We start from the raw sequence: 26,049 nt of genomic DNA on the forward strand, positions 1-26,049 counted from the left end.
ATCAAAGTTGATTTTAAAGAGCGATAATATGTTTCACGACGACTTAAGCATCAATGCCATCAGACATTGAAATAAATTGCCAAGTTTTCTGCTGTTTAGTAATACCGGGTAAGATCACGAATAGGCAATAACCTCGTCCTTGATAATTTCGCGAAATACTTGCGTTGAATAGAGAATTTTTGGTCTTTGAAGACATAATTTGTCATTCGCATCAGGAACAATTGTTCCAGTAATTCAGTTACTTTCTCTCATTTATTACTGAAAATGATATTCAAATTTTTTGTTCATGCTTAGAGAATTGAATTTTAAAAATCTATTTAAGAGGAACAATGCTTTTTAAACCTCGAAATTATTTCAAGTATCGGTCATAATAATTTTTTATAATTCGAATTCATTTACATAAAAATTAACAACAATAGTAACATTTAATATTTTTTGTTGATCTTGAAACTTTTGAATTTCTATTAAAAAAATATAGTTATTTAATTATTGACAACTTTAAGAAAATATTAAATTAATTTTTCCTATCAATTGTTGATAATTTAAATTTTAAAAATATTTTTTTTAACTTGTCGCTTATAAAATGAAAATAAAATCATACGAAAGAAGCTTTTTTTTTGTTGGTGAAAATAATAAATGTTGATTTCCGAAAGGGTTTAGGCATTTCCGTAGGGACAAACAGGATGAAGCTTCCTGCTTCCTTTGGAATCGATAAAGGGCCGCATCTTAAGAATTTCTTGTCACTCGAGACACGTTTCTTGTCGCTTTGGCCTTGCTTAGCAATCAGTTACGTCGAAAGGTAGAAGAATAAAGTATATATATTGAGGGGAAAAAAGCTCTCTTTCTCTTTCTGAAACTTCCTGCGATGCTGAGCTCAGGGCACGATTGTGGCCGCGATATCCGAGGCGGTTTTGCGAGCGGTTCCGATATTGTTGAACAGTAAAGTTTTGCAAGGCCGCCTCCTTACTTGCGATCTTGTCTCACGATGACTCACGCCTAGCTCGCTGCCTCCTGCGGCTGCCGTTCCTTCCTTCTGCTCCTACAATGGACCGCGACGCTAAAGGAAAAGAAAAAAAAAAACTTTTTCCTTTAGTATTTTCTACTTAAAATACCTCATTTTTCCCTTAAATTAGGAGAATAAAGATAAAAAACTAGGATAAATTTCCGAACTTTATTATGTAGTAGTTGTCAACAGCTTTAGAACGTGGGTTATAACTATATATGATGCAACTATATAAGTTATCGTGGCTATAAAAGTTTTATGTCAGAGATACATATAATAGCTTTCTCTCTTTTTGATTGATATGATAAAAAAAACGAAACAAGGCACATTTTTCGTTTTCGAATTTTAATAATTTGAATTGTGTCTTTAAAAATTTTAATTTCTTTACAGAATCTTTAGAGAATAATTTCAAATTATTAGAAAAAAAAATTTTTTTTCTGTTTTTATAATTTTTTTTTTTATCAAATTTTACACTCTAAAAAATTTTAATTTACAAATATTTGTTAAATTATTACTATCTGAAATTTCTGATTGTTGATCGTAAAAGAATTTTTTATTTTCAATAAAAGTCTCTTAATAAGTATTGAAATTGGTAAAAGAATAAATGAGAAGTGTTACACATGCAATCGTCATAAGAACGTTTAAAGTATATAAATATATGTGGTTAGTGTCCATTATCCCAGGTAATATTCATATTTAACGAGGGAAAACACCTTCTTGTGCTAAAGAAGCTTTGCAAAAAGCGTCACGCAAGTCATCGAACTGCACTCGTAAGACTCGCGCACCACTTGAGGTATTAATAGTACAGGTTGTCGCATCTAGATCAATTTCCTCTCTTTAATTACTCTCTTACCCTATAAATTCTATTGCAATATGTTAACAGTAATTGTTACCTGATTTCTTCAACTTTCATCATTCTTTCCGGAAAATTATAATATTTTCTATTTTTTATTCACATTAAAATGTATAATTTATTTCTTTGAACATTATTCCAGAAGAAAATACAATTATATATTATGTTTCTTTAATAATATTTCTTTAAAATAAAGAAACATAATTTTTTTGACAAATAGGATATTATTTTATTTGTTTAAAAATATTTCCCTAAAATAAAAATCAGCTTACTTTGACTGGATATATAAATTTTATTTTTCATTTTCTGTACAGGTTTAAGAGTTATTATGGAGAAAGAATTGAAAACCGTTTTCTTTCGTTTGATAGATGAGAGGTTCATGAACCTGACGTTTGGTTTAAACTCTTTTTTTCGTGAGTTCAGTGTTCTCTAAAGGCAAACGACAGATTTTTATATATATATATATATTTAGGAAACGACCTTCAGGCGCTATAGATACATGATGATATATTGGAATATCCATTTATTTACGACCGGTTGACCCGAGCGATAGCACACCATATACGGTGAGACTTGTTAATAGGAAGTATCCTTGTCAGGCGCCCGACTGCTCTCGCAGATATGTTCTCTCTTTTGACCTCCGGTGAGAAATAATTTCAAATAAAAATCACACCATCTAAGGGAGTTCTAAGGACCGCGGGTGTCTGATCGAACCAGCTAGCAGTGGAGTTCACGGTTTTTCTCTGACGATATAATATGCTCTGTTTGTAAGCCTTAAAAGTCACTGATCTTAGTCACACATGTTCGTTCAGGGCCGAGGACAACTTGACCCTGAATAAATATACGTATTTGGATATTTCTTCAGAAATAAATATAACCCTAGTGAAAAATATATAGTGATGAAGGTGTTTTGCTCGACAGTTAAATTTGGCACACTGTGGTCATGTCGACCGTATGCTCGCGGTAAATCCTCCAGATGTCTCGGGGGGAATACAGACCCCAAAAGAAAACAATACGCTTCTTTTAGTTTTTTTTTTTTTTTCCCCTCAATACTCCCGGCTTGCAGACCAATTATAATATTTCCTCTTTTACAATGTGTGAGACCATTTATCCGCAAATAGAATTTAAAATTTTATTTTCATAATTATAAAAAAAGAAAAATTTACTAAAATTATCAATATTTAATTAAATTTTTTTTTAATACATTAATTTTCGAGTAATTATCACTTTTATGATATTTTTCTTACAAAAATCTCTTTTTATTTATTTCCTGTCAAGAATAAATTTTAATTTTAACATTGTATCTATATACACATTTTTTTTTTGACTCAAGAATCGATTACATGATTTTTTTTCTTACGAGAATATTCAATCTCGTGTCAATTTAAATCATTTACTGATTTGTTTATGCTTTTTGCTGTAATTTAAACTGTTTAAATTATCATATACTAACAAATGAGAATGTAAATTAGTCAGTTTGGATTATGAGAAGAGATCACGTATGGAATAATGTTTTAATTGTGTTCAATCCATATTATCGTATTCAGTTTCCATTTTAAGGTTTAATAAAAAAAAAAACAAAAAAAATATCAAAGAGACTATGTCTGATGCGAGGACTTTACGAGCAACATATTTGTAATGTCTTTGAAACCTCGGCAGTTTTCTCGCCCAGCTACATAATTCGCGATAATTATGCCCTGAAAAGGTATGATTGAAGGTCGTCCGGGAATCAATATTATTAAGAGGGTGGGGCGTGCTTCAACATAAAGATTTATGATTTTCCATTATACCAAGACTGTGCCCAGTTATGTTAATGTTTGCATCTCTTTAAGGCACAAAAAGTACACGTGTGACTCTGATAATTATATCATTAAAGATAAATTATTATATTGAGATTTTGTAAATAGGTCGATTCAAGTCTGTTTTTTTTCCAATCTTTTTTAATTCTAATGAATTATAATTTGTTTTTCATTTCTCTATCTTGTGAGGAAAAATTGCGCGTATTAAAATTAAGATTATTTTTAAATTCAATTTTAGTCAGAGGATTGACCTTACATTTTTTTTTTTTTTTTGTTTCGAGACGTGCTTTGAATACCTGTCAACCCTTTCTACTTTCCAAAAGTTATTTTATATCTCGATAAAGACGTAAAGTCTGCTCCAATATATAATTTACACTACGTGCTTGGAAAACATTGCAATTGAATTTAGTATAGGTGGAAAAAAATTTTTTTTTGTTTGAATTCGAAAGAAAAACAATTTAAGTTTGCGTATATATAGTTTATAGATGTAACGATCGATTTCACGCAATCCATTTTTGGTTAAGCAAAAAGGAAATGAATTGGAGGTTTTTCGAGTGGTAAATCCTCGATGTAAATACGAGAAACTTTGGACTTGAGCGTGAATTGGCGATGGACCGGTTGAGGTTGATAAAAATGCATCCATAATTCAAGGCACGTTGCGGCTTGTCAGAAACATTGAGAGAGAGAGAGAAAGAGAGAGAAAAAAGTAGCTTATGCCCTTAAACGTTTCGTTTTACCGCTACTGCGGTAAGTGCACCTCTATTCAACATTTTGCACCCATAGATCAGATCTATTTATATATATATACTTGACTATCCTAAACATGTTTGATTACAAATCAATGCAACTGACCTGAATGAAGCTGAGGAAAATTTTAAACGAATATAATATATGCAAAATAGATTACTATCTTTTTTGTATATTTTTTTTAAAGGTGGTTTCACGATTTCTTCTGTAATTTTCAAATTGTTCCCTCTTTTCAATATTATAACAATAATCGTTTTAAAAAGAAAAAACGTGAATATTTTTTCAATAAATTTCCAAGGGTGTTTGTTACAACTTTGAATTTTTTAAAATGTTAATTTAGAAGCAGTGTAAATTTTTTTTCTATAGGATCATGTGAATATTTCTAAGTAAACTTTATCATAAGTTATAATAATCTTGTTAACCCTGATATAAGCTATCTTGATGTCAAAAAAAGTTGTATGTCCATTCATATAATGTGAGTCATGTTTAAATAACTGATTTTAACGACCTTTCAAATACTTGATTTCTGATCAGTCACAAAATCTTTTTGCATTTTTTTTTGCCTTAAGTGCCTTCAATTAATTTTCTTTACAGATCAAAGAGTACGCTGAGAATTATGAATAATTAATGAACCTAATTATATATATTGGATCACAAATTAAAGTATAAAAATAATTAAGAGTAATGAGAAATTTTTCATAAATATTCGTAAAAAACATATATATGTCCAATAAAAAGTAATATCTTTGGAAAGTTAATGTAAAAATTGCTTGTACCGCAAAGAAATTTTGTAAAATATTCTCGCACAAGTATAGTTTTAATGCTAAATTGGAGTATAAAAAAAAAATTTGCAAAAAGGTGTATAGAAATTGTATAGACTTCTCAGAAAATTGAGGTGAAAGCTATCATTTTGCGGTCGAAATGAAAATTTGCCAAAAAGGTTTTAAATTATTGTTTATATACAATGTTAGCAAATTGTGTTTGGTGTGTCTTTAAAAATAAGCGTGTTTATCACTTCGCTTCTTCTTTATTTTTCGATTTCTGTTAATGAACTTCATATTTTGAAATAATGATCAAAAAGTTCGTGGTATACGGGATAAAATATAATCATTTGTGGTCTCTCGCCGCGGAATCCCGAGGACGTGGTTCCGGGCTGAAAATAATCAGCGTCGGTCGCACGAACTTTCGACCTACGGCGAATGCAAGCAGAGCAAAAGACACCCAAGTGACTCGAGTGTTTGTCGCGTCTCATTTTGTACTTTTCTTGTTTTTTTTTTTTTTTTTTAAACCTTTGGAGAGCAAAAAGGGGTTGACGGGGGAATCAGAAAAGAGAGGCAAATGTCGGGGTGTCGCGCGTTAAAACGAGCAATTAGTTCCAATCCCAAGAGTTCTTCCATAATGTCAATGCCTCTCTCTCTCTCGTAAACTCAACTATATACCAGAGGAGGCGTGAATCGCAACTTCCGTTCAACGTGAAACGGAAGTCGTTCTTTGCTTAGTTGAAATGAACAGGAAAGGGGAGGTTGATTTCTCTTTATTTTGTGTCGTAAAAATGTTTTTATGATTTCTTCAGAAACGAAAATTTGCTACCACCGTAGTTAAGAAGTTCTCAATTCTCAGTAACAAAATTATATTGATATAGGAAATTTTGTTTCTCATTTTCAGTATATTTATACATATTTTAGAAAACAAAAAAAGGATTTTGACATATAGAATGTTTCTCACATAAAGTGTGAGAAAAATATTTTCCTCCGCACATGTTCAAGTTTTTGTTTTTTTGTTGAAATTTTCTTTTCCTTATTTTCATTCCCGAGATGCCTGTTCTATTTCCAAGTAGGAACAATTTAGGAATGCAAATGGACATTTCATGTGCCAGAGGGAATGGAGAATTTAGATTTTTTCTGTTTCAAATTCATAATTTACTGAAAATTGAAAGTATTTTAAAAGCTTTTGAAAGCTTTTCTCAATTGTTTTTTTTTCTAAGAATGTTTAAATGAGACATTAATTATATCTTTAGAATCATATTATTTTTTTTTGATAAAAACGAAATGAAATGACAGTGATGAAGGAAGTTGTTTAAAATTCTTGGAATTAAAATATCCTCGCTCTTATCTGAATAAGTTGTTTCATCTCGATCTCTAGATTTCGTTTTACGTTTATCCATCACGTCAACACGTTCCTTCGTTCTTGAAATATTCAGGGAATGACCTTGGGCTACGACAGCTCACACAATCTGTCAACCAGTTTTATCGCAAAATTCTCAATTATCTTATGGAATTGACATGAAAGAAATGTACCGACTATAATATGCCTCAGGATGATTTTTCCCCCGCTTTTGTTCATTTGGCCAGGCGCTTAATTGTCATCCAATTAAATGATTCTTTGCAATATTCATATACATATATAACACCTCATACATGTATATATATATATGCCGCTGGGGTCTCTCCCTCGCACCTTGACGAACAGTAATTTATATCGTTGCCCTCAAATCTTGCCGCGCGCTTGTTATATTTAGGTAACCATAAGATCATTCCTTTATATGGAGTGTTGAGGGACTTCTCTCCTCAAAATGGTCAATCCAAGGCTCTCGGCTTCCGCGTTTGTTTTCTCGTTTGCGCACTCACGTTTCCTCGCCTGTCATTATCGCTGCATCCTGAATTCAGGGACGTGATTATATCCCGCGATGAAACTAAAGCGTAGAAGAGTAATTGAGGGGTTCACACATCAAATACCTCTTTCCGACGTGATTCGAAAAAAAAAATATTTTACTGACATTAATGAAGCATTATTGAGAAAATTAAAATTATTCTTAAATGATATAAAATTAAATTTTTATTAAAATCCTTGCGGAAAATAAAAGAGCGTAAAATAAAATTGATTCGGTTCCTCAATTTATATGCGTCATTTTTTTAATTGTAAGTGTCATCCTTGAACGTTGCACTGCTTCGTTAAAAAAAATAATTTATCGCTTTTTTATGTTAGGAAAACTATACTTTTTTGTAGCCAATATCTGGTTTATTCCATTCGTTTCATTGAAAATTATGCATCTCTTGATTAATACGATTTTTTTTTAGAAAAAAGAGTACACAACTTCAAATATTAGTAAATTAAATAATTTTTATACAATTTTTAATTACGATTACTTAAATTTTATAATTTTTCATTAGTAATGAAAAAATGGTTTAATATATTTAAACAATATTTGCACATAAAGAATTTTTGAATACAAAATTATACATCTTTCAAAATCGATCTCATCTTCTTTTTGGTTTCTGAATCATTTACAATAATCGGCGCGTGCTGCGTGATGTCTGACTATTATCGACGGAAAACGATACCCATTATTATTAATAACTCGAGAGCTTATAATCATGAAACCTTAATGCGAGGCATAAATAAAAAATTAAATGGCAGCTTCTCAAATGCCCTTAATGATGGCAGTATAGTTTTAAGAGGAAATGCTCAACACTAAATTAAGCCCTTCTCTATGCTCTTATATTGGAAAGGCAAACCTATACATATAAACTCCCTTGAGAATCTTGTAACAGAGGTTCGGCTGTTCCTTTCAGTTATTTGCTACGGCCCTCTCTTGCCATATATGATTTTAATAACGTCGTTTTACGTTAGTGGACTATATTCAACTCACACACTCGCCAAGCAAATCGTTTATTTAAAAATTTTTATCTTGTCTGCCTCTCTCTCTCTCTCTGTCTCTCTGTCAAATGACCTCGGTAGCCATTTTTAAAAATGACACTTTTAATTACGATGCAAGATTTCTTTATTTATGAGGTTCTTCATCAATCATTTCATTTTTTTTGAATCATCATATTTCTGCTCCATAACTGACAAAAGCAATTTAAAAGTGCGCCATACATGTTTTGTTCGAAACTTTTTCCCTATTTTATTGGTGGTATTCCGGAGCAGTTATCTCGCAAATTTAATTTTTCGAAAATTTTTCGGAATTTTATTTGACTGTAGCTCAGCATCCGCTGGACCAATCAAAAAGTGCGCCATACATTTTTTGTTCAGAACTTTCTTCTAAATACTATGGTTATATTCCAAAAAGAATATCTCGCAAATTTAATTTTTGCAATTTTTTTCCGAAATTTATTTGAGTGTAGCTCAGCATCCGCTGGACCAATCAAAAAGTGCGCCATACATTTTTTGTTCAAAACTTTTTCCCTATTTTATTGGTGGTATTCCGGAGCAGTTATCTCGCAAATTTAATTTTTCGAAAATTTTTCGGAAATATATTTGACTGGAGCTCAGCATCCGCTTGGACCAATCAAAAAGTGCGCCATACATTTTTTGTTCAAAACTTTTTCCCTATTTTATTGGTGGTATTCCGGAGCAGTTATCTCGCAAATTTAATTTTTCGAAAATTTTTCGGAATTTTATTTGACTGTAGCTCAGCATCCGCTGAACCAATCAAAAAGTGCGCCATACATTTTTTGTTCAGAACTTTCTTCTAAATACTATGGTTATATTCCAAAAAGGATATCTCGCAAATTTAATTTTTGCAATTTTTTTCCGAAATTTATTTGAGTGTAGCTCAGCATCCGCTGGACCAATTAAAAAGTGCGCCATACATTTTTTGTTCGAAACTTTTTCCCTATTTTATTGGTGGTATTCCGGAGCAGTTATCTCGCAAATTTAATTTTTCGAAAATTTTTCGGAATTTTATTTGACTGTAGCTCAGCATCCGCTGGACCAATCAAAAAGTGCGCCATACATTTTTTGTTCAGAACTTTCTTCTAAATACTATGGTTATATTCCAAAAAGAATATCTCGCAAATTTAATTTTTGCAATTTTTTTCCGAAATTTATTTGAGTGTAGCTCAGCATCCGCTGGACCAATCAAAAAGTGCGCCATACATTTTTTGTTCAAAACTTTTTCCCTATTTTATTGGTGGTATTCCGGAGCAGTTATCTCGCAAATTTAATTTTTCGAAAATTTTTCGGAATTTTATTTGACTGTAGCTCAGCATCCGCTGAACCAATCAAAAAGTGCGCCATACATTTTTTGTTCAGAACTTTCTTCTAAATACTATGGTTATATTCCAAAAAGGATATCTCGCAAATTTAATTTTTGCAATTTTTTTCCGAAATTTATTTGAGTGTAGCTCAGCATCCGCTGGACCAATTAAAAAGTGCGCCATACATTTTTTGTTCGAAACTTTTTCCCTATTTTATTGGTGGTATTCCGGAGCAGTTATCTCGCAAATTTAATTTTTCGAAAATTTTTCGGAAATATATTTGAGTGTAGCTCAGCATCCGCTGGACCAATCAAAAAGTGCGCCATACATTTTTTGTTCAAAACTTTTTCCCTATTTTATTGGTGGTATTCCGGAGCAGTTATCTCGCAAATTTAATTTTTCGAAAATTTTTCGGAAATATATTTGACTGGAGCTCAGCATCCGCTGGACCAATCAAAAAGTGCGCCATACATTTTTTGTTCAAAACTTTTTCCCTATTTTATTGGTGGTATTCCGGAGCAGTTATCTCGCAAATTTAATTTTTCGAAAATTTTTCGGAATTTTATTTGACTGTAGCTCAGCATCCGCTGAACCAATCAAAAAGTGCGCCATACATTTTTTGTTCAGAACTTTCTTCTAAATACTATGGTTATATTCCAAAAAGGATATCTCGCAAATTTAATTTTTGCAATTTTTTTCCGAAATTTATTTGAGTGTAGCTCAGCATCCGCTGGACCAATTAAAAAGTGCGCCATACATTTTTTGTTCGAAACTTTTTCCCTATTTTATTGGTGGTATTCCGGAGCAGTTATCTCGCAAATTTAATTTTTCGAAAATTTTTCGGAAATATATTTGAGTGTAGCTCAGCATCCGCTGGACCAATCAAAAAGTGCGCCATACATTTTTTGTTCAAAACTTTTTCCCTATTTTATTGGTGGTATTCCGGAGCAGTTATCTCGCAAATTTAATTTTTCGAAAATTTTTCGGAATTTTATTTGACTGTAGCTCAGCATCCGCTGGACCAATCAAAAAGTGCGCCATACATTTTTTGTTCGAAACTTTTTCCCTATTTTATTGGTGGTATTCCGGAGCAGTTATCTCGCAAATTTAATTTTTCGAAAATTTTTCGGAACTTTATTTGACTGTAGCTCAGCATCCGCTGGACCAATCAAAAAGTGTGCCATACATTTTTTGTTCGGAACTTTTTGACTATTTTACTGGTGGTATTCCCGACCGATAATCTCGTAAATTTAATTTTTTGTAATTTTTTCCAAATTTGTTTTTTACTGTAGCTCAGCATCCGCTGGACCATTCAAAAAGTGTGCCATACATTTTTTATTCAGAACTTTCTTCTAACTACTTTGCGGATATTCCCGACCGATAATCTCGCAAATTTAATTTTTTGTAATTTTTTCCAAATGTGTTTTTTACTGTAGCTCAGCATCCGCTGGACCAATCAAAAAGTGCCCTATACATTTTTTGTTCGCTACTTTTTGCTAAAGACAGTTATGGCATTCTGAAGCGATTATCTCAAAAATTTAATTTTTCGAAAATTTTTCGGAAATTTATTTGAGTGTAGCTCAGCATCCGCTGGACCAATCAAAAAGTGTGCCATACATTTTTTGTTCGGAACTTTTTGACTATTTTACTGGTGGTATTCCCGACCGATAATCTCGCAAATTTAATTTTTCAAATTTTTTTCCAAATTTGTTTTTTACTGTAGCTCAGCATCCGCTGGACCTATCAAAAAGTGCGCCATACATTTTTTGTTCGAGACTCCCGGGTTAAGACTTTGGCGGTATTCCCGTCCAATTATCTCGCAAATTTAATTTTTCGAAATTTTTTAAAAAATTTATCTGAGTGTAGCTCAGCATCCGCTGGACCAATCAAAAAGTGCGCTATACATTTTTTGTTCAGAACTTTCTTCTAAATACTATGGTTATATTCTAAAAAGAATATCTCGCAAATTTAATTGTTGCAATTTTTTTCCGAAATTTATTTGAGTGTAGCTCAGCATCCGCTGGACCAATCAAAAAGTGTGCCATACATTTTTTGTTCGGAACTTTTTGACTATTTTACTGGTGGTATTCCCGACCGATAATCTCGCAAATTTAATTTTTCAAATTTTTTTCCAAATTTGTTTTTTACTGTAGCTCAGCATCCGCTGGACTAATCAAAAAGTGCGCCATACATTTTTTGTTCGCTACTTTTTGCTAAAGACTTTGGCGGTATTCCCGAACGATTATCTCGAAAATTTAATTTTTCGAAAATTTTTCATATATTTTTTTAAGCGTAGCTCAGCATCCGCTGGACCTATCAAAAAGTGCGCCATAAATTTTTTGTTCAGAACTTTCTTCTAATGACGTTGGATGTATTCCGGAGCGATTATCTCGCAAATTTAATTTTTCTAAATTTTTTTCAAATTTGTTTTCTAGTGTAGCTCAGCATCCGCTGGACCAATAAAAAAGTGCGCCATACATTTTTTGTTCGGAACTTTTTCCCTATTTTATTGGCGGTATTCCCGAGTCATTATCTCGCAAATTTTATTTTTCGAAAATTTCTCTCCCGATTTTTTTAAGTGTAGCTCAGCATCCGCTGGACCAATCAAAAAGTGCGCCATACATTTTCTGTTCGAGACTTTTTGCTCAATTTTTTGGCATTATTCCCGAATCATTATCTCGCAAATTTTATTTTTCGAAAATTTCTCTCCCGATTTTTTTAAGCTTAGCTCAGCATCCGCTGGACCAATCAAAAAGTGCGGCTCTTTTGATTTTATCAACAAATGTTAATAATAAACTGTAGTAGATTGAAATTAATAAAAACATTAAATTTTTATATTTTTTTAACAATAATCATCATAAAAAACATAAATCTTATTGTTTCAATCATTTAACTATATGTTTTATCATTTTTTATATATTTGAGACAAAATTTCAATCTCAATTTCGTGTTCTACGAATGCTTCGCTAATTTCGTGGAGCATTCGCATCATACAATCCGGCAGGGTTTATCATTTTTTTTTCATTTATATTTTGCAGAAAAATATTTAATTCCTCTGGATTAGATTTTTCTCAAAATTTACATTGGATTTAAATATTGATTGAATGATGAAACGATTAAATGATGAAAGATTGGGCTAGTGGACAATGAATAGATTGCATTTGAAATAGACATTGTGAATGACAAGAAAATCATAACAAACGATCTAAGAGAGTTACATCTCATGGACCCGTTAGATTATTATTATTATTATTATTATTATATATAGGTATATATAAAGTAAATATAAGTTTGTGTTTGACAGTGTCCGTAAAAAGTATCCGGAATAATTCTCTCTATAAACATGAAATCAAAGCCGCGCCCGTCGATTTGTATATAATAAAAAGAATGTATATACAGCAAATCGATATGATAAAAGAAACCTAAAAATAATCTAATCTATGTGTGGGCTGAGATACGGGTCCCATGAGCGCGTGTCCATACAACACTCTTGTACTATTGTTCTGTCTGTCAATCGCGAATTGCTCTAAACGCGCGTACGACACTTTGATTCGCTTAAAACCAGCTTGACGGGACTCCGCTCATTGAATCGTAATTACTTTCGTGCAGACTCCGTGCGATATCAATCATTTCTAGACACCTGGCAGCCAGGCGTTCTGATATTCGTGGAATGCTAAATCTTATTACGAAAAACTCGTTCTTTTATTATTATTATTATTATTATTATTATTATCATTATTTTTAAGATTAAGAGTGGAAATTTATTCCAATTCGTTGGCAATTAAATATGAGACTTATATGTATATAATTAAAAACTAGGTGACAATTTTTATTTTTTTAAATTATTGCAAATGAAAATCTAAATTATAACGTTAATTCTATCAATAAACATAAATAAATAAATTGATCTTAATTTTAAAATATAAAAATTATTTAAAAATAATATATATGAATGTTTTCTTAAGTTTCATGTTAATAGACTTTGATTCCATGAATGAATGAGAACATAAAAATTAATTATCTTGTTCATAGAAGTGTGTAAGTTTTCGAGTGATTATTTCTGAGATTATTATCGCAGAATCTCGCGGTGAACTGAAAATATGTTATAATATCGTGCAATATATATATACATAGCTTAATGTTATATAGGTGTCTATAAAGAAAAGTATATATGGCAATCTGAAGACTGGATTTTAATTTCAATTAATACAATATTCCACGACTTGGTTAATAATTAAAATCATTGAACCGCATTAGAGGAAGTAATTAATAATTCTTCAGAGATCTTTTCATTCAAATAGACAGTAGTTTCATTTCTAGTTTTTTGCTTCTTTATGCAAAATACAATATTTGGTACAGGCATATTTATGAAAGGGGTAATTTACATATTATACAGTAATATCGACAAGTAGTGACGTAATTTTATATCTACGTGAGATGATATTTTGAACGAGAAACGACCTTGCATATATTGTAATTCACTGTTTGGTACTGACCTAAGATAGGTAATTTAGTGACTCAGCGCTCTGTTTTGGAAAAATGTACGGAAATCTCCTTCGGTACCATAAATTGGATTATTATTGACACATTTTGTTTTCTTATTGAAAATAATTAATTTTTGATGTACATCTATGATTGAGATCTTTTGATATTATTCCGTTGCAAAATTTTAGAATTTTAATTAATTAAAAAAGACGTTGTTCAAAATTTTCCGTCCGTGAAATAAATACTGACCCCACTTTTATTTTTCTTTTTGCAGATTCTGTCGTCGATGGATGCTAGTATCACGTACTTCAAGATAAGGGCGAAAGTGAAAGACACAGATTTCTCCAGTTTCAGACTTTTTAGAACTCGGTCTATTTTTACGGTTATTTTTCACATTTTTTGAATGGAAATTTAATTTGAAAATAGGGATCTCCGAGGGCTATTTAGTTTGAAAGCATCACCTTGAAGTTGAAAATTCGTCATTAAGGTAAAATATTTTATCACTATTTATTATTATATTATTTATTATTATTAGTTTATATATTATTATTATTTTATTACATTTTAAAATTTTTTACGAACGTAAAAAAATTTCCTTTATTAATGAAAATTGAAAAGTGTTAGAAAAGTTACTCAGAATTAATCGAATTTTCAATTTAAAAAAAAATTTCCTTTTCACAAAATTTTTTTTTCAACTTTCATCTTGTCTATAGAAATTTTATTTGCCGATGCATTAAATGTTATAAATCCATATGCATTGAGTAATTTCTGTGAGTAAACATTTGCTGTTGGCAAAGTGGATAATAAAATTATTCGCGAAAGTTAAATTTCTATAAAGATATAAATTTTGTACCTAATTTTATTATCCACTTCATCTATACTGTGATAGATTGAAAACTCATAGAGAATAGAATCTCGTGTAATTTTAGTATCAGTAGTAAAAGTAAATTGCAGTCAGACAAAACGCACATTTTACTATACAATATTAATCAATGATTAATCTTTAATAAATATTAATAGTTTTTGGAAATTGATTTTAGAAATTCTCTCTTAACTATAGTAGGAGAGGTAAGTTTTAGTCAGACAGAACGGTTAAAATTTCTTTATTTTTTCAGTAGTAAAACCATAGTCAGACACTTATTTATGTATGAAATATTTTCTCCTTAGGGAAACAAAGTGTTGAAATATTTTTTCAATAATTTTTCTCTGTATAATAAAGTGTTATAATGGAAAGTGTTGATCGCATCATTAAAAAAAAGGAGTTGACCCTATCATGATCTTCCCAAGACATGATTTCCTTTCTAGTCGACAAAAGTTCAATATTTTTAAGATAAAAGTCTTTCCGCATTGCCTTATCTAAGTTTTTCGCATCTATAGCGTAGCAGCAGCTATTGTCCAAAGTCAGAGAATTTCCCAGTGAAGTTAGGCCACTTATGGTGATAGTAGAGAAACACCAGGCGACATAGTTAACCCCTCATTAGCAGTGAGAGATGACACGGCTCGTTTCTACCTTCTGGTAGCATGTATATGTATAATATTTTTTTTCATATCGAGTAAACCTAGACAACGCATTCTCAAACAGTGGCTATAAAGGTGATGACCTTTGGATTTAACGTTGTACTTGGACTTGTGGGTGTTTGCATCGGTCATGTAACAGCCTTGCGTGCAAGGCCCTTAGAACAATATTTGTCGTTCGTGCGTGTGCAATGTTCACGACCTCACCGAACAGTGCCATCTTTTACAACTGTCATCGTTGAAACCCAATGACTTTACCGTGTTTACGAAGTTGAGAATATGTGTTCTTTTGAGTCATATATATACATATTAATACCCATACCAAATTCTCATGTGTTTCTTTTCACATTTTTACGTGTGCGGAATTTCTCAGCTGTATCTTTGCTTGTTCAAATATTTGATTATACATCTGAGTGCTTTAGATCTTTTTTTAACACTTTTTCTCAAAAAAGATGTCGTAAATCAGTGTATTGTCACTTCTTTTTTTTTTTTGCTGATACTATATATTATTCTTAAAATTTTGAGAAAAATTCCCTCTTCTGATTTTATGACTTAATGATAATAGACAAATTATATCAATTTTCATTACCCTGTTCTCTTAACGTTATCAAAGAAATTTAAGAGGGAAAGAGAGAGAGAGAGAAGTGATAGAGAATATACTATTATTCAAGAGATCGTGATTTTATTACCTGGACCACTTAGTAATTTTACGCCATATGAAAAAATTTTAATCTGGGACATTTCAATATTAAACATTTTATTGATTAAGAAAATATCTCAAAAGTGGTAATTTAGTTTTATTTAACTTCTTGGAAAAGGTAATAAAATGTTGTGGAAATTTTAAAAATTACGTTTAACTTGAAGGTATCAAATTGATACCAAATTGTAAGATTTAAGATGCTTTGATCCGCTTTATATTATATAGGATCAATTTTTCGAAAATTTTTCGGAACTTTATTTGACTGTAGCTCAGCATCCGCTGGACCAATCAAAAAGTGCGCCATACATTTTTTGTTCGAAACTTTTTCCCTATTTTATTGGTGGTATTCCGGAGCAGGTATCTCGCAAATTTAATTTTTCGAAAATTTTTCGGAACTTTATTTGACTGTAGCTCAGCATCCCCTCTACCAATCAAAAAGTGCGCCATACATTTTTTGTTCCAAACTTTTTCCCTATTTTATTGGTGGTATTCCGGAGCAGTTATCTCGCAAATTTAATTTTTGCAATTTTTTTCCGAAATTTATTTGAGTGTAGCTCAGCATCCGCTGGACCAATCAAAAAGTGCGCCATACATTTTTTGTTCGAAACTTTTTCCCTATTTTATTGGTGGTATTCCGGAGCAGGTATCTCGCAAATTTAATTTTTCGAAAATTTTTCGGAACTTTATTTGACTGTAGCTCAGCATCCGCTGGACCAATCAAAAAGTGCGCCGTACATTTTTTGTTCAGAACTTTCTTCTAAATACTATGGTTATATTCCAAAAAGAATATCTCGCAAATTTAATTTTTGCAATTTTTTTCCGAAATTCATTTGAGTGTAGCTCAGCATCCGCTGGACCAATCAAAAAGTGCGCCATACATTTTTTGTTCGAAACTTTTTCCCTATTTTATTGGTGGTATTCTGGAGCAGTTATCTCGCAAATTTAATTTTTGCAATTTTTTTCCGAAATTTATTTGAGTGTAGCTCAGCATCCGCTGGACCAATCAAAAAGTGCGCCATACATTTTTTGTTCAGAACTTTCTTCTAAATACTATGGTTATATTCCAAAAAGAATATCTCGGAAATTTAATTTTTGCAATTTTTTTCCGAAATTTATTTGAGTGTAGCTCAGCATCCGCTGGACCAATCAAAAAGTGCGCCATACATTTTTTGTTCGAAACTTTTTCCCTATTTTATTGGTGGTATTCCGGAGCAGTTATCTCGCAAATTTAATTTTTGCAATTTTTTTCCGAAATTTATTTGAGTGTAGCTCAGCATCCGCTGGACCAATCAAAAAGTGCGCCATACATTTTTTGTTCGAAACAAATATCTCAAAAGTGGTAATTTAGTTTTATTTAACTTCTTGGAAAAGGTAATAAAATGTTGTGGAAATTTTAAAAATTACGTTTAATTTGAAGGTATCAAATTGATACCAAATTGTAAGATTTAAGATGCTTTGATCCGCTTTATATATATATAGGATCAATTTAACTTCAACTGATCGAAAATTTCAGATTCTTGTAACATTAAAATTTTTATAATATATTCTAGGTATGTTATACTTTTCAGAAGTTGTTTAACTTGCTGTAGGATTAGTTGATAAAGCAGGTTTAAGTTTTATTGACACGAGCATTGCGATTTTCTTAATGTGATAAATTTAAAATTATTATAATATTCGCATTCCATAGAGACAATGATTTTTCACACTGGATGGTATGAGCTCGACAAAAATGGCGTTGGCGTAACTGTTAGAAAGTTTGATTTGCCTTTACGAAAGTCGATTATATTCCCAAGTGGTAAAAACGGTATGTTCGAAAGACATATGACAGTCAACTGTCGCTTTTAAGTTGTGGACTTCGCACATATCTTTTTAACATATAGCAAACACTTCTAGTCCTCTCGCTAAATACAGGCAGCAACACATAAAATTCTCAGTAATTTACAAGTTTCATTAAAAATTGGAAATCCCCTTTTAAGTAATATCTTCTTTTTAAAATTTTTTTTTCTACACCGTTTTGAAGTATGAATGAATTTCTTTTTACAAAGTTTTAAACAATATTTTTCTTTAGGTGTATTTTCCACGCGAGGAAGTTTAATAATTTTTCTCGTATGGAGGAAAAAAAAAAGCTAAGTACGAACACAATTTATAGAATAGAAACTCAATGAGCCAGAAAGCTGTAGGTAAACATAGTTGGCTATTTACGTATATATATAACCTGGCTCGCGGTGACTTCCATAAAGTCAGATTTTACTATCGGTATGCACGCACGATCGATCAGAAAATTATTTCTTGAGTGTGTCGAGAGTCAATAGTGTGCTTGGGTTTTGCGCTTGTTGGAACCCCTTTACAAATCCCCCTATATTTTCCCGTCACTGTAAAGTGCGTAAGTACTTACTAATGCGTGGGTTGTGTACGAAATGCCATAGGCACCTGCCTGACGCTAACGCCCACGATAAGAGTTCTTGAAACACCCGAGGACCTCTCTCTCTCTCTTTTCTTTTTAAAATCTCGATCAATATACATAAACGATTAATATTTTAATGAAATTAATTTATTTTCGGTTTCACGCACCCTTTAAAGAATAAAACTCTTTTTTCGACTAATTTTTAAATATGAATAAATAAAAGTATATTTAGTTCTTTGGGAACTTGTAGAGATGTGGTAAAAAGACATATTCGTTGAACTAATGAAATATTTTTCATCGATTATTGGATGCGAGGTCGTTGACTGGTTTCATTTGAAGTGAAAAATAAAAAGATGCACTTTTAAAAATCGTTGACGTCTCATTCAGCCTCTTATGTCGAGAGTCTTCTCGTGGCTTCTTCTTCTTCTTCCAACATATCCAAGACGTTGATGAAGAACCTTTCTAAATATTTGCAAGATAATTTATGCGAATGTCTTGTTGAGGTCCTTTGTCTCGTTCAACTTTCCACCACTGGTATTTATATATGTGTGTGTATAGTTAACTTTTTTTTATGAAAACAAAATGGTCTTTTGGTGTTAGGAGTTTCTCATTGCTACATAAACTGACGTTTTTCTTTTTTCATTTATGTGTCGTGAAAATTTTTTTATGCAAAAGAATATGTAGAATGCAATTATATTTGACAGTGGTTATAAATATAGAGGATATATAAAAAAGTGATTTCTTAAGTGTGTGACATATTTTTCATTTAATTCTTATTCCAAGGATAATTCTATATTTATTAGAAATTATTAGTTCTTTGATTCTTATTTATTTGTTCTTCGATTTAGATTTTAATTCAGTTAATTATTCATATTATTAATGATATATTTAAAGAATTGTTTCCAAAGGTTTTTTAAATATTTAATTTTTGCTTTCTAAAATGATGAAATCATCATCTACTTTTACTCAAATTGGTATAGTAAATTTTCTTCTACAATTACGGATACAAAGTATTTTTTTTTTGTAACCCATTGGTCAATTTAGCCAATTAATAATTTTTGTAATTAATTTATGCATCATTATGTTTTTCTTACAAGAACCAATAATGTATAAACGACAGAACCTTTTAAAAAATGTCCGAGATTCGCGTATACCTTGGTTATATACTTGGAGGAGAGTCTCGTCTTACCAAATGCGGCAAGGACGACAGTCCATATGAGGTTGAACCTTATAATGGGTCTTACTTTCCTTCTATTCATCTTTTTCGGTCATTATTGAGAAACACTAATGAAATTAATTGAATAATTAATAAAGCAATTTAGAACTTGTTTCAATTTTGTTCCATTAATTATATTAATATAGTTCAATAATATTCTATTGATTCTATATATATATATAAATTAGAAATTGAGATATAGAATTTAAAATAATTTATTATAGTAAAATGGATATGGAATTAATGATATAATATTGAAGGTTTCGAGTTTTTTCGTGTTTTTATTTAATGCTCATTTGTTCAGTTTACAACTTGACGTAGATGTAGATAAAATTATAACATAAAATAGGCAACATCGCGTATATTAATATTAATAATAGCAATAATTATCGCGGTAATAATCGTAATATTTTAAAAAGAGATAATTGTAGTTCGTAATAGTGATGATAATCATATGAGCGCAAAAATCGATATTTGTTTTATATTGACACAATTAATCTGTGAACTGGAGAGATGTAAAGCTTCGGCATGCATTTTTAGATCAATATTATTAACTGCTTCTTATATTGTATAGAGTAGATTTTTGTGGGCACTAAAATTGCTTAAAAAAATACTACACTCTCAAAATTAACGGAGTATATCTAAAATTTTCTACCTCGTGAGTTTGACGAGATTTTTTTAATATATGTACGAATTTTGAGCTAATTTTTGTTTTAAAAATTATTTTTATAGAAAATAATGTTTTTCTATATAGTCAAAAATATTATTTGATTAATCGCTTATCTGTTATAAAGAACAATTGAGATATTTTTGCCAAATTCACGAGATAGATTTTTGTTTCTCCACTTTTTTTTTTTACAATCTATGATCATCATTTCTCTATAGTTACTAAAAAAATAGTTTAGGCTCTTGCTATCGTTTTCGCCCACTTGTCTTTTACTTATCACGTCGACGCATATTTCACTCTAAATTTAAAACTCGTGGTCAGAATGAATTAGGTCTCTATATAAAGGAGATTTCAACAACTGACTCTTTTACTATATAACGATAAGACACTTGGTAAAAAAATGGTCTACATTTGCTTTTGGTATAAAAAAGACATTTAAACATTGGAATGGCGTTTGTTTTATCGTGGATATATGCTATCTACGCAGTCTGTTGGGGTTATTATTTTATTTTTTTTTTTTTTGATAATGCATAGTATACTTTTATAAATATATAAAGTATACTATATTATTCTCGAGTCAGAATCTCACTTCCTTCCTGTTAACAACTTTTCACTCTCATACCTATACCAAATTTTTCTGTACTATAATTTAGCTCAGAAAAATAAGGGTTACAACGGGTAAATAAATTGTCTTTAATAAATACAACCGATAGACTATATAAATAAATAATTTCTATAAACGATCGTCGTCGTTGTGATCAATAAAAAAGAACCATAGATGAAGCAAATCAGTAATTCAAATTATTGAATTGTTTCATCTTTGGTCAAAACGATGTTATAACGATTTAAAAAATCGCAGACCTATAATTATTAACAGAACACACTTAAAATAAAGGCGCGTAGAAAAAGTTCTATTTGTCAAAAAAATTTTTTTTTTTTATTTTTAATAAAATAAAAATGAATTTTTGATTATTCAAATTTAAAAATAGGAAAATAATTAGACAATTTCTATGCGCCTATCATGGGTCATCGATCTTAAATCACACGGTCTGCAATCAACACACATTGGAAGCCGATCGGGAAGCCATTAACGCACTTGACTGGCTATAAACGTCCCTAGTCGCGCACTAAATCCCTTGAACACTTGCACTGTGAGAAATGCACAAACGACCGGTGCACAACAATAGATTTTTCATGCAATTGTAACATAATAAGGTGCTATAAGTATTTCTTAAACTTAATCCCAAATAATTGAGTTTCATTTAACTTGAAATTATTATTACTCTTATTATTATTATTATTATTCTTAATTGAAATTATCACTCTTAAATTCATGTTTGTCAACCATTTTGATTTCAGTTCCATTGTTGCACATCAGTTATTATACATATGCTTATTCTCAGAGAGTAAATTTGTTAACATTTTAAAACATCTTCATTTTGTGGAGTCCACAAAATTTTTTTTTAATACTCAACCTTATTATTTTTGAATGAACGAATTCACTCTCGTCTTTTTTCTTTTATTTTTACCTAATTTTGATTTTCTAAAAATGTTAATTCTAAAAGCACCAGTCAGAACTTATTTTCGTCGATGTTACATGTTTTCTTCTCAAACGCACCATTTAAGGTTTGACGCACCAAGGTTTTTTTTTTTTGAATCGTGATCACACGGAAGTCTTGTCTCGAATCAAGGCAAACCCTTATTCAGTAAAGAATTCGGAAGCACCAGCCTTGATTTTTGTCAAGTACCTTTAATCTCACGTTCTTGGGATTCTACCAATAGGTCAGATACTGTCGGAAGCAACAGACATGGGCCTTTTATAAATCGGTGCAGGTATTTTGGAGAAATTTCCCCTTTCCGCTGTTGATTTTGGATCTTTTCGTGGACTAATCGAATTGGAAGTTTCTGCTGGTAGTTCAACAATTCCATTGCCATCAACCCAAGCTCTTGTAAAATCAAGTGTAGCATCACCTTCTTGACCTGAACCATTACCTTTGTAATCACGAAGAAAGTCCTGTAACTTTTGAACAACTTGTTGATCATCCTGTAGGTGACCCACTTTTTGTAGAATTTGTTCTAGCAATGGATTAGCAGTTTTGGTTGGTGACGATTGTAATGATGATGTCGCTGGTCTTATTCGACGTCCATTTCTATCGTATTGTGGTCCATTCGATGGCCTTGGTAAACTTTGTCTAACAGGATTTTTTCTAGAAAAATTTGATGTTGTTGTGGAATTTTGAGGAGTGGAAAATGTATCAGCTTGTAGACTTGGTCTTTGTCTAACTTGACGGCCATTCCAGGTGTTCCTGCCGTTAGATGAACTTTGTAATGATTTAGGAACGGCTGAAGCCTTGCTGAGACTTCCAGTTGGTGGTTTTTTGATACTGTCGCGTATGCCCTTGCGTTTTAAAGGACTTGATTCTGGACTCGAATTGCCTTCTCTTGGTGTTCTGCTGCCTGATGATGCTTTCGAAAGATTGCTATTTTCCCGAACGATAGAACCTGCTCTTGGTGTTTGATCGCCTGATGAGGAAGCTGCACTTCTTGATGGTGATGCTCTTAATGGACTCGGGGGACCTATTCTTGTTTTACGTAAACCGGTCTCGATACTTTCCGTCTCCACGCATGATCTTCCTTGATCTGCTTTCGGTTGTTCTGGAACAAACAAGTTTCTTCATTTATATATTTATGTCAATTTCAATTATTTTAGTTGATTTTGAATGAACTCGATATATAGTTAAATGGGTTAATGTCGTTTAATTAGAGATTAATTATTGAATGATTTATTAGTTACTTTAGTGAGTCAATTTAATGGTGAAAATCAATTTGAGGTTAATTAGCACCTAATGAAATTATAAATGATTAATTTATTCTGAAAATAAATTAAGTTTTTTTTTTATCTCATTGAAATTAAAAATAAATATATGCTGGCGCCTATCCGATTTCGGTTAATCCTTTGTAATATTAGATTCTTTTTTAAGCTCGAAATGACACGCGATCATCACGTCGAAGTTTCGAAAGTGACACCCACATTGAATAAGTTTCCACAAGTCTTGATTTACAATTAGTGCTTCTAAATCGCCAAATTCGTCTCTCTTATATCAAGTAAATTTTCAACTACAATTTTTGAAATTAGCATAACGTGTGGGTTTTTAAGAATTCAAATTTTTCAATATTTATTTATACTTTAGCAGTGACTTGAATTCTAAATAATCCTGAACGATTTGTAGTAAACAAATATTTTAAATTGAAATAATTTTAAGTGAAATTAACTGTTTTTTTTTGGGTAAAAAGTACCACACAGTGAATGCTGATTGATTCAGACAAGAATGAAACTGAGTCTGCAGTGTTGCGCGAAGATCATTTTCAATCTTGTTTAAATTTTTTTACACCCATCGCTCTCGACGCAGCAAGATTGAGAATTGATTTCATCTCGAGTGCGATTCTTGACAGCCGAAAAACCACTTGTGTTTTATTTTTAATCCCTTCAGTATGGACTATTAAAAGAGTAGTTTCAGTATATCAAGTGAAGTGGAAGAAAATCAGTTTGCATATCATCAGATTTAAGTATCAAATTTTATAGGGTAACCCGATAAATTTGAGTGCGATAGTTTGAGAAAAGATTAATTTTTAAAAAGCTATCGTGAAAAATATATTTGCAAATACAATTAATGTTGATTAATACAAATTGCCGTTGTTCTTGGATTATGTAATCTCATACTATTTTCAGAAAATCATTATATTATATGCGATTCGGAAGGTCTAGGTCGTGATTCATCATTCACTGATAATTGTAACTGAGATCTGGACACCTGATGTGGTTACTTGGTAGAAAGGGGTTCTAAAGAGACTTATTGAGAATCAAAAAGTTGGCAATTGTTCAGAGGACAGGTTGTTGGTTCGCCCACGCTTCAAGGGATCCCATAGACGTTCGTTCAGCTAAATGTCAGCCCAGCCTCTTTGCGATTTCATATACGTGGCTTGTGTACTTTGAATATTAATGGACTGCAGGGTGGTCCAAACTCGCGATGACAGCCGACCTCCAAGGCACTCTTGACTCTACTATAACTCCAACACTCATCTTTCCCGTAAATTATCAATTTCAATTTATTTTATTAGATTATCAATTACAAATATGGGTCAAATTATGTTCTTTTAGAATTAAATTCTAAATATTGTATTTTTTTTTAGTAATTCAACAAATTATTTATCGAATTATTGTTGCTGAAAGAAAATAAAAGCTCGAGATGATTATCATGCGTGAGATAATAAGACACTTTGTCTCAATAAATCGTGTATATTTTTGTTTGAAATTTTTTATTGTTGTTCATCATTGTTAAATTGAATGACTATAGCACTACACCATATATAACATCAAAAGAATACCGATTGCAATATTCCAAACTTTCTTCACAGCGGGATGCAAATTTTATCTCGCAGTCGATATTCCACCTTATAGTCACCCTGAAGGAAATTCTTTTTTTTTTCCCTCTATTTTCAAAGGGTAAAATCGCGAAAGAGGTTATCGCGAGCTCTGATCTGAGTGACCCACGTCAGTCACGAGGCATGTTGAAGTTTTATATTGACAAGAATGAAATGCAACGGTATATACTTTATCCTTATCCGATGGTAATAGATATGGGAATCAATTTATCGTGCTTTGGGCGACTTCTCTTCACATATAATATATTTATCTTTTAAATAAGTGTGTCCGAAGAATTAAATGTATGTCTCAATTACTGTGTTTGAAAATTAATTTAATTTTCCTTATTTTAGAAAAAAGGTTAAAATAGCTATTCTTTTAGGTTTTCTTCTTCTGAGTTGAAATTTTGTGAAGGGATCGGAATCTGCTTTAAATGGTTTTGAAAAAATTTGAATTCAATCTTATATGTGAAGATATTATTCAATCAAGTGCTGGGATACATGAGATTTATTTCTCTCACAGGATATCAAATCGAGTTTGAGTATATATACAGTTTGACGTATACTAATAAAATCATGATGCAAGTTATATTCAATTTATGGAGCTGACATACAATATATGGAGTTATATATATATTTAAATATTAGATATGACTTTCCGGCAACGGTATCAATTCAATGTTTCTCGCTCTATATAGTTTCTCTCCTCTTGTTTAGAAAGAATATCAAAACAATCTGCCCTTTCCCTTGGCGACTTTTTTTCATTCTATCTCTCTCTCGCTCTCTTTTTATATCGCGAGTTTTCAAATAGTTCCCACACCCTCATTTCGTGAAGTAGCGCAGTCGTGCCGCGGCCTCCAGGGATGGGCGCTACTAACGTGAGCACAACTTGAACTTTCACTCTGTTAGCGATCTTATTGAATTAAGAAATCTGTAATTGAATAATTTTCATGCCTTTGAAATTAATATCCATTGAGATCGCCGATGTGATCAAAGTTGCTCTTGGCCATTAACCTCTGCACTCAGCCTCCGGATATTGCATTCTGTGTGCGTTCCGCTTAATAACGTCATATGAATGGGAACATTGGAATATAGAGAGGTGGCATGATTTCAATTGTATCGATTTCGAAAAATTGCGAAACTATAAAGTCAATTTATCACTGACAATGTGTTAAACCTTTTAGGATTCATATTTAAAAAAAATATCCGTTTGAAAATTATATTTAACAATTAAAAAAAATTGCCGGATAGTTGTTTTC

At 31.4% G+C, this 26,049-nt stretch overlaps 1 protein-coding gene and 1 long non-coding RNA gene across 5 annotated transcripts in view; one reads left to right on the top strand and one right to left on the bottom strand.

Moving 5' to 3' along the window:
* The window catches only part of LOC127290610 (uncharacterized), an 87,472-nt gene that overhangs the window by 1,747 nt on the left and 59,676 nt on the right, over positions 1 to 26,049 (top strand). For both annotated transcript variants that reach the window (XR_007844396.1, XR_007844397.1), the window contains exon 5: positions 14,141 to 14,353. This is a non-coding gene — a long non-coding RNA (uncharacterized LOC127290610). The remainder of the gene's footprint in view (positions 1 to 14,140; positions 14,354 to 26,049) is intronic.
* The window catches only part of LOC127290609 (GAS2-like protein pickled eggs), a 50,873-nt gene continuing 44,786 nt past the window's right edge, over positions 19,963 to 26,049 (bottom strand). For all 3 annotated transcript variants that reach the window (XM_051319305.1, XM_051319304.1, XM_051319303.1), the window contains exon 8: positions 19,963 to 23,023. In XM_051319305.1, the coding sequence (XP_051175262.1) occupies positions 22,152 to 23,023 (872 nt within the window). In that variant the 3' untranslated portion in view covers positions 19,963 to 22,151. The remainder of the gene's footprint in view (positions 23,024 to 26,049) is intronic.

Source organism: Leptopilina boulardi, unplaced genomic scaffold (genome assembly GCF_019393585.1).
Source record: "Leptopilina boulardi isolate dan_hultmark-lab unplaced genomic scaffold, ZJU_Lbou_2.1 LbouV2_72, whole genome shotgun sequence".
NCBI lineage: Eukaryota > Metazoa > Arthropoda > Insecta > Hymenoptera > Figitidae > Leptopilina > Leptopilina boulardi.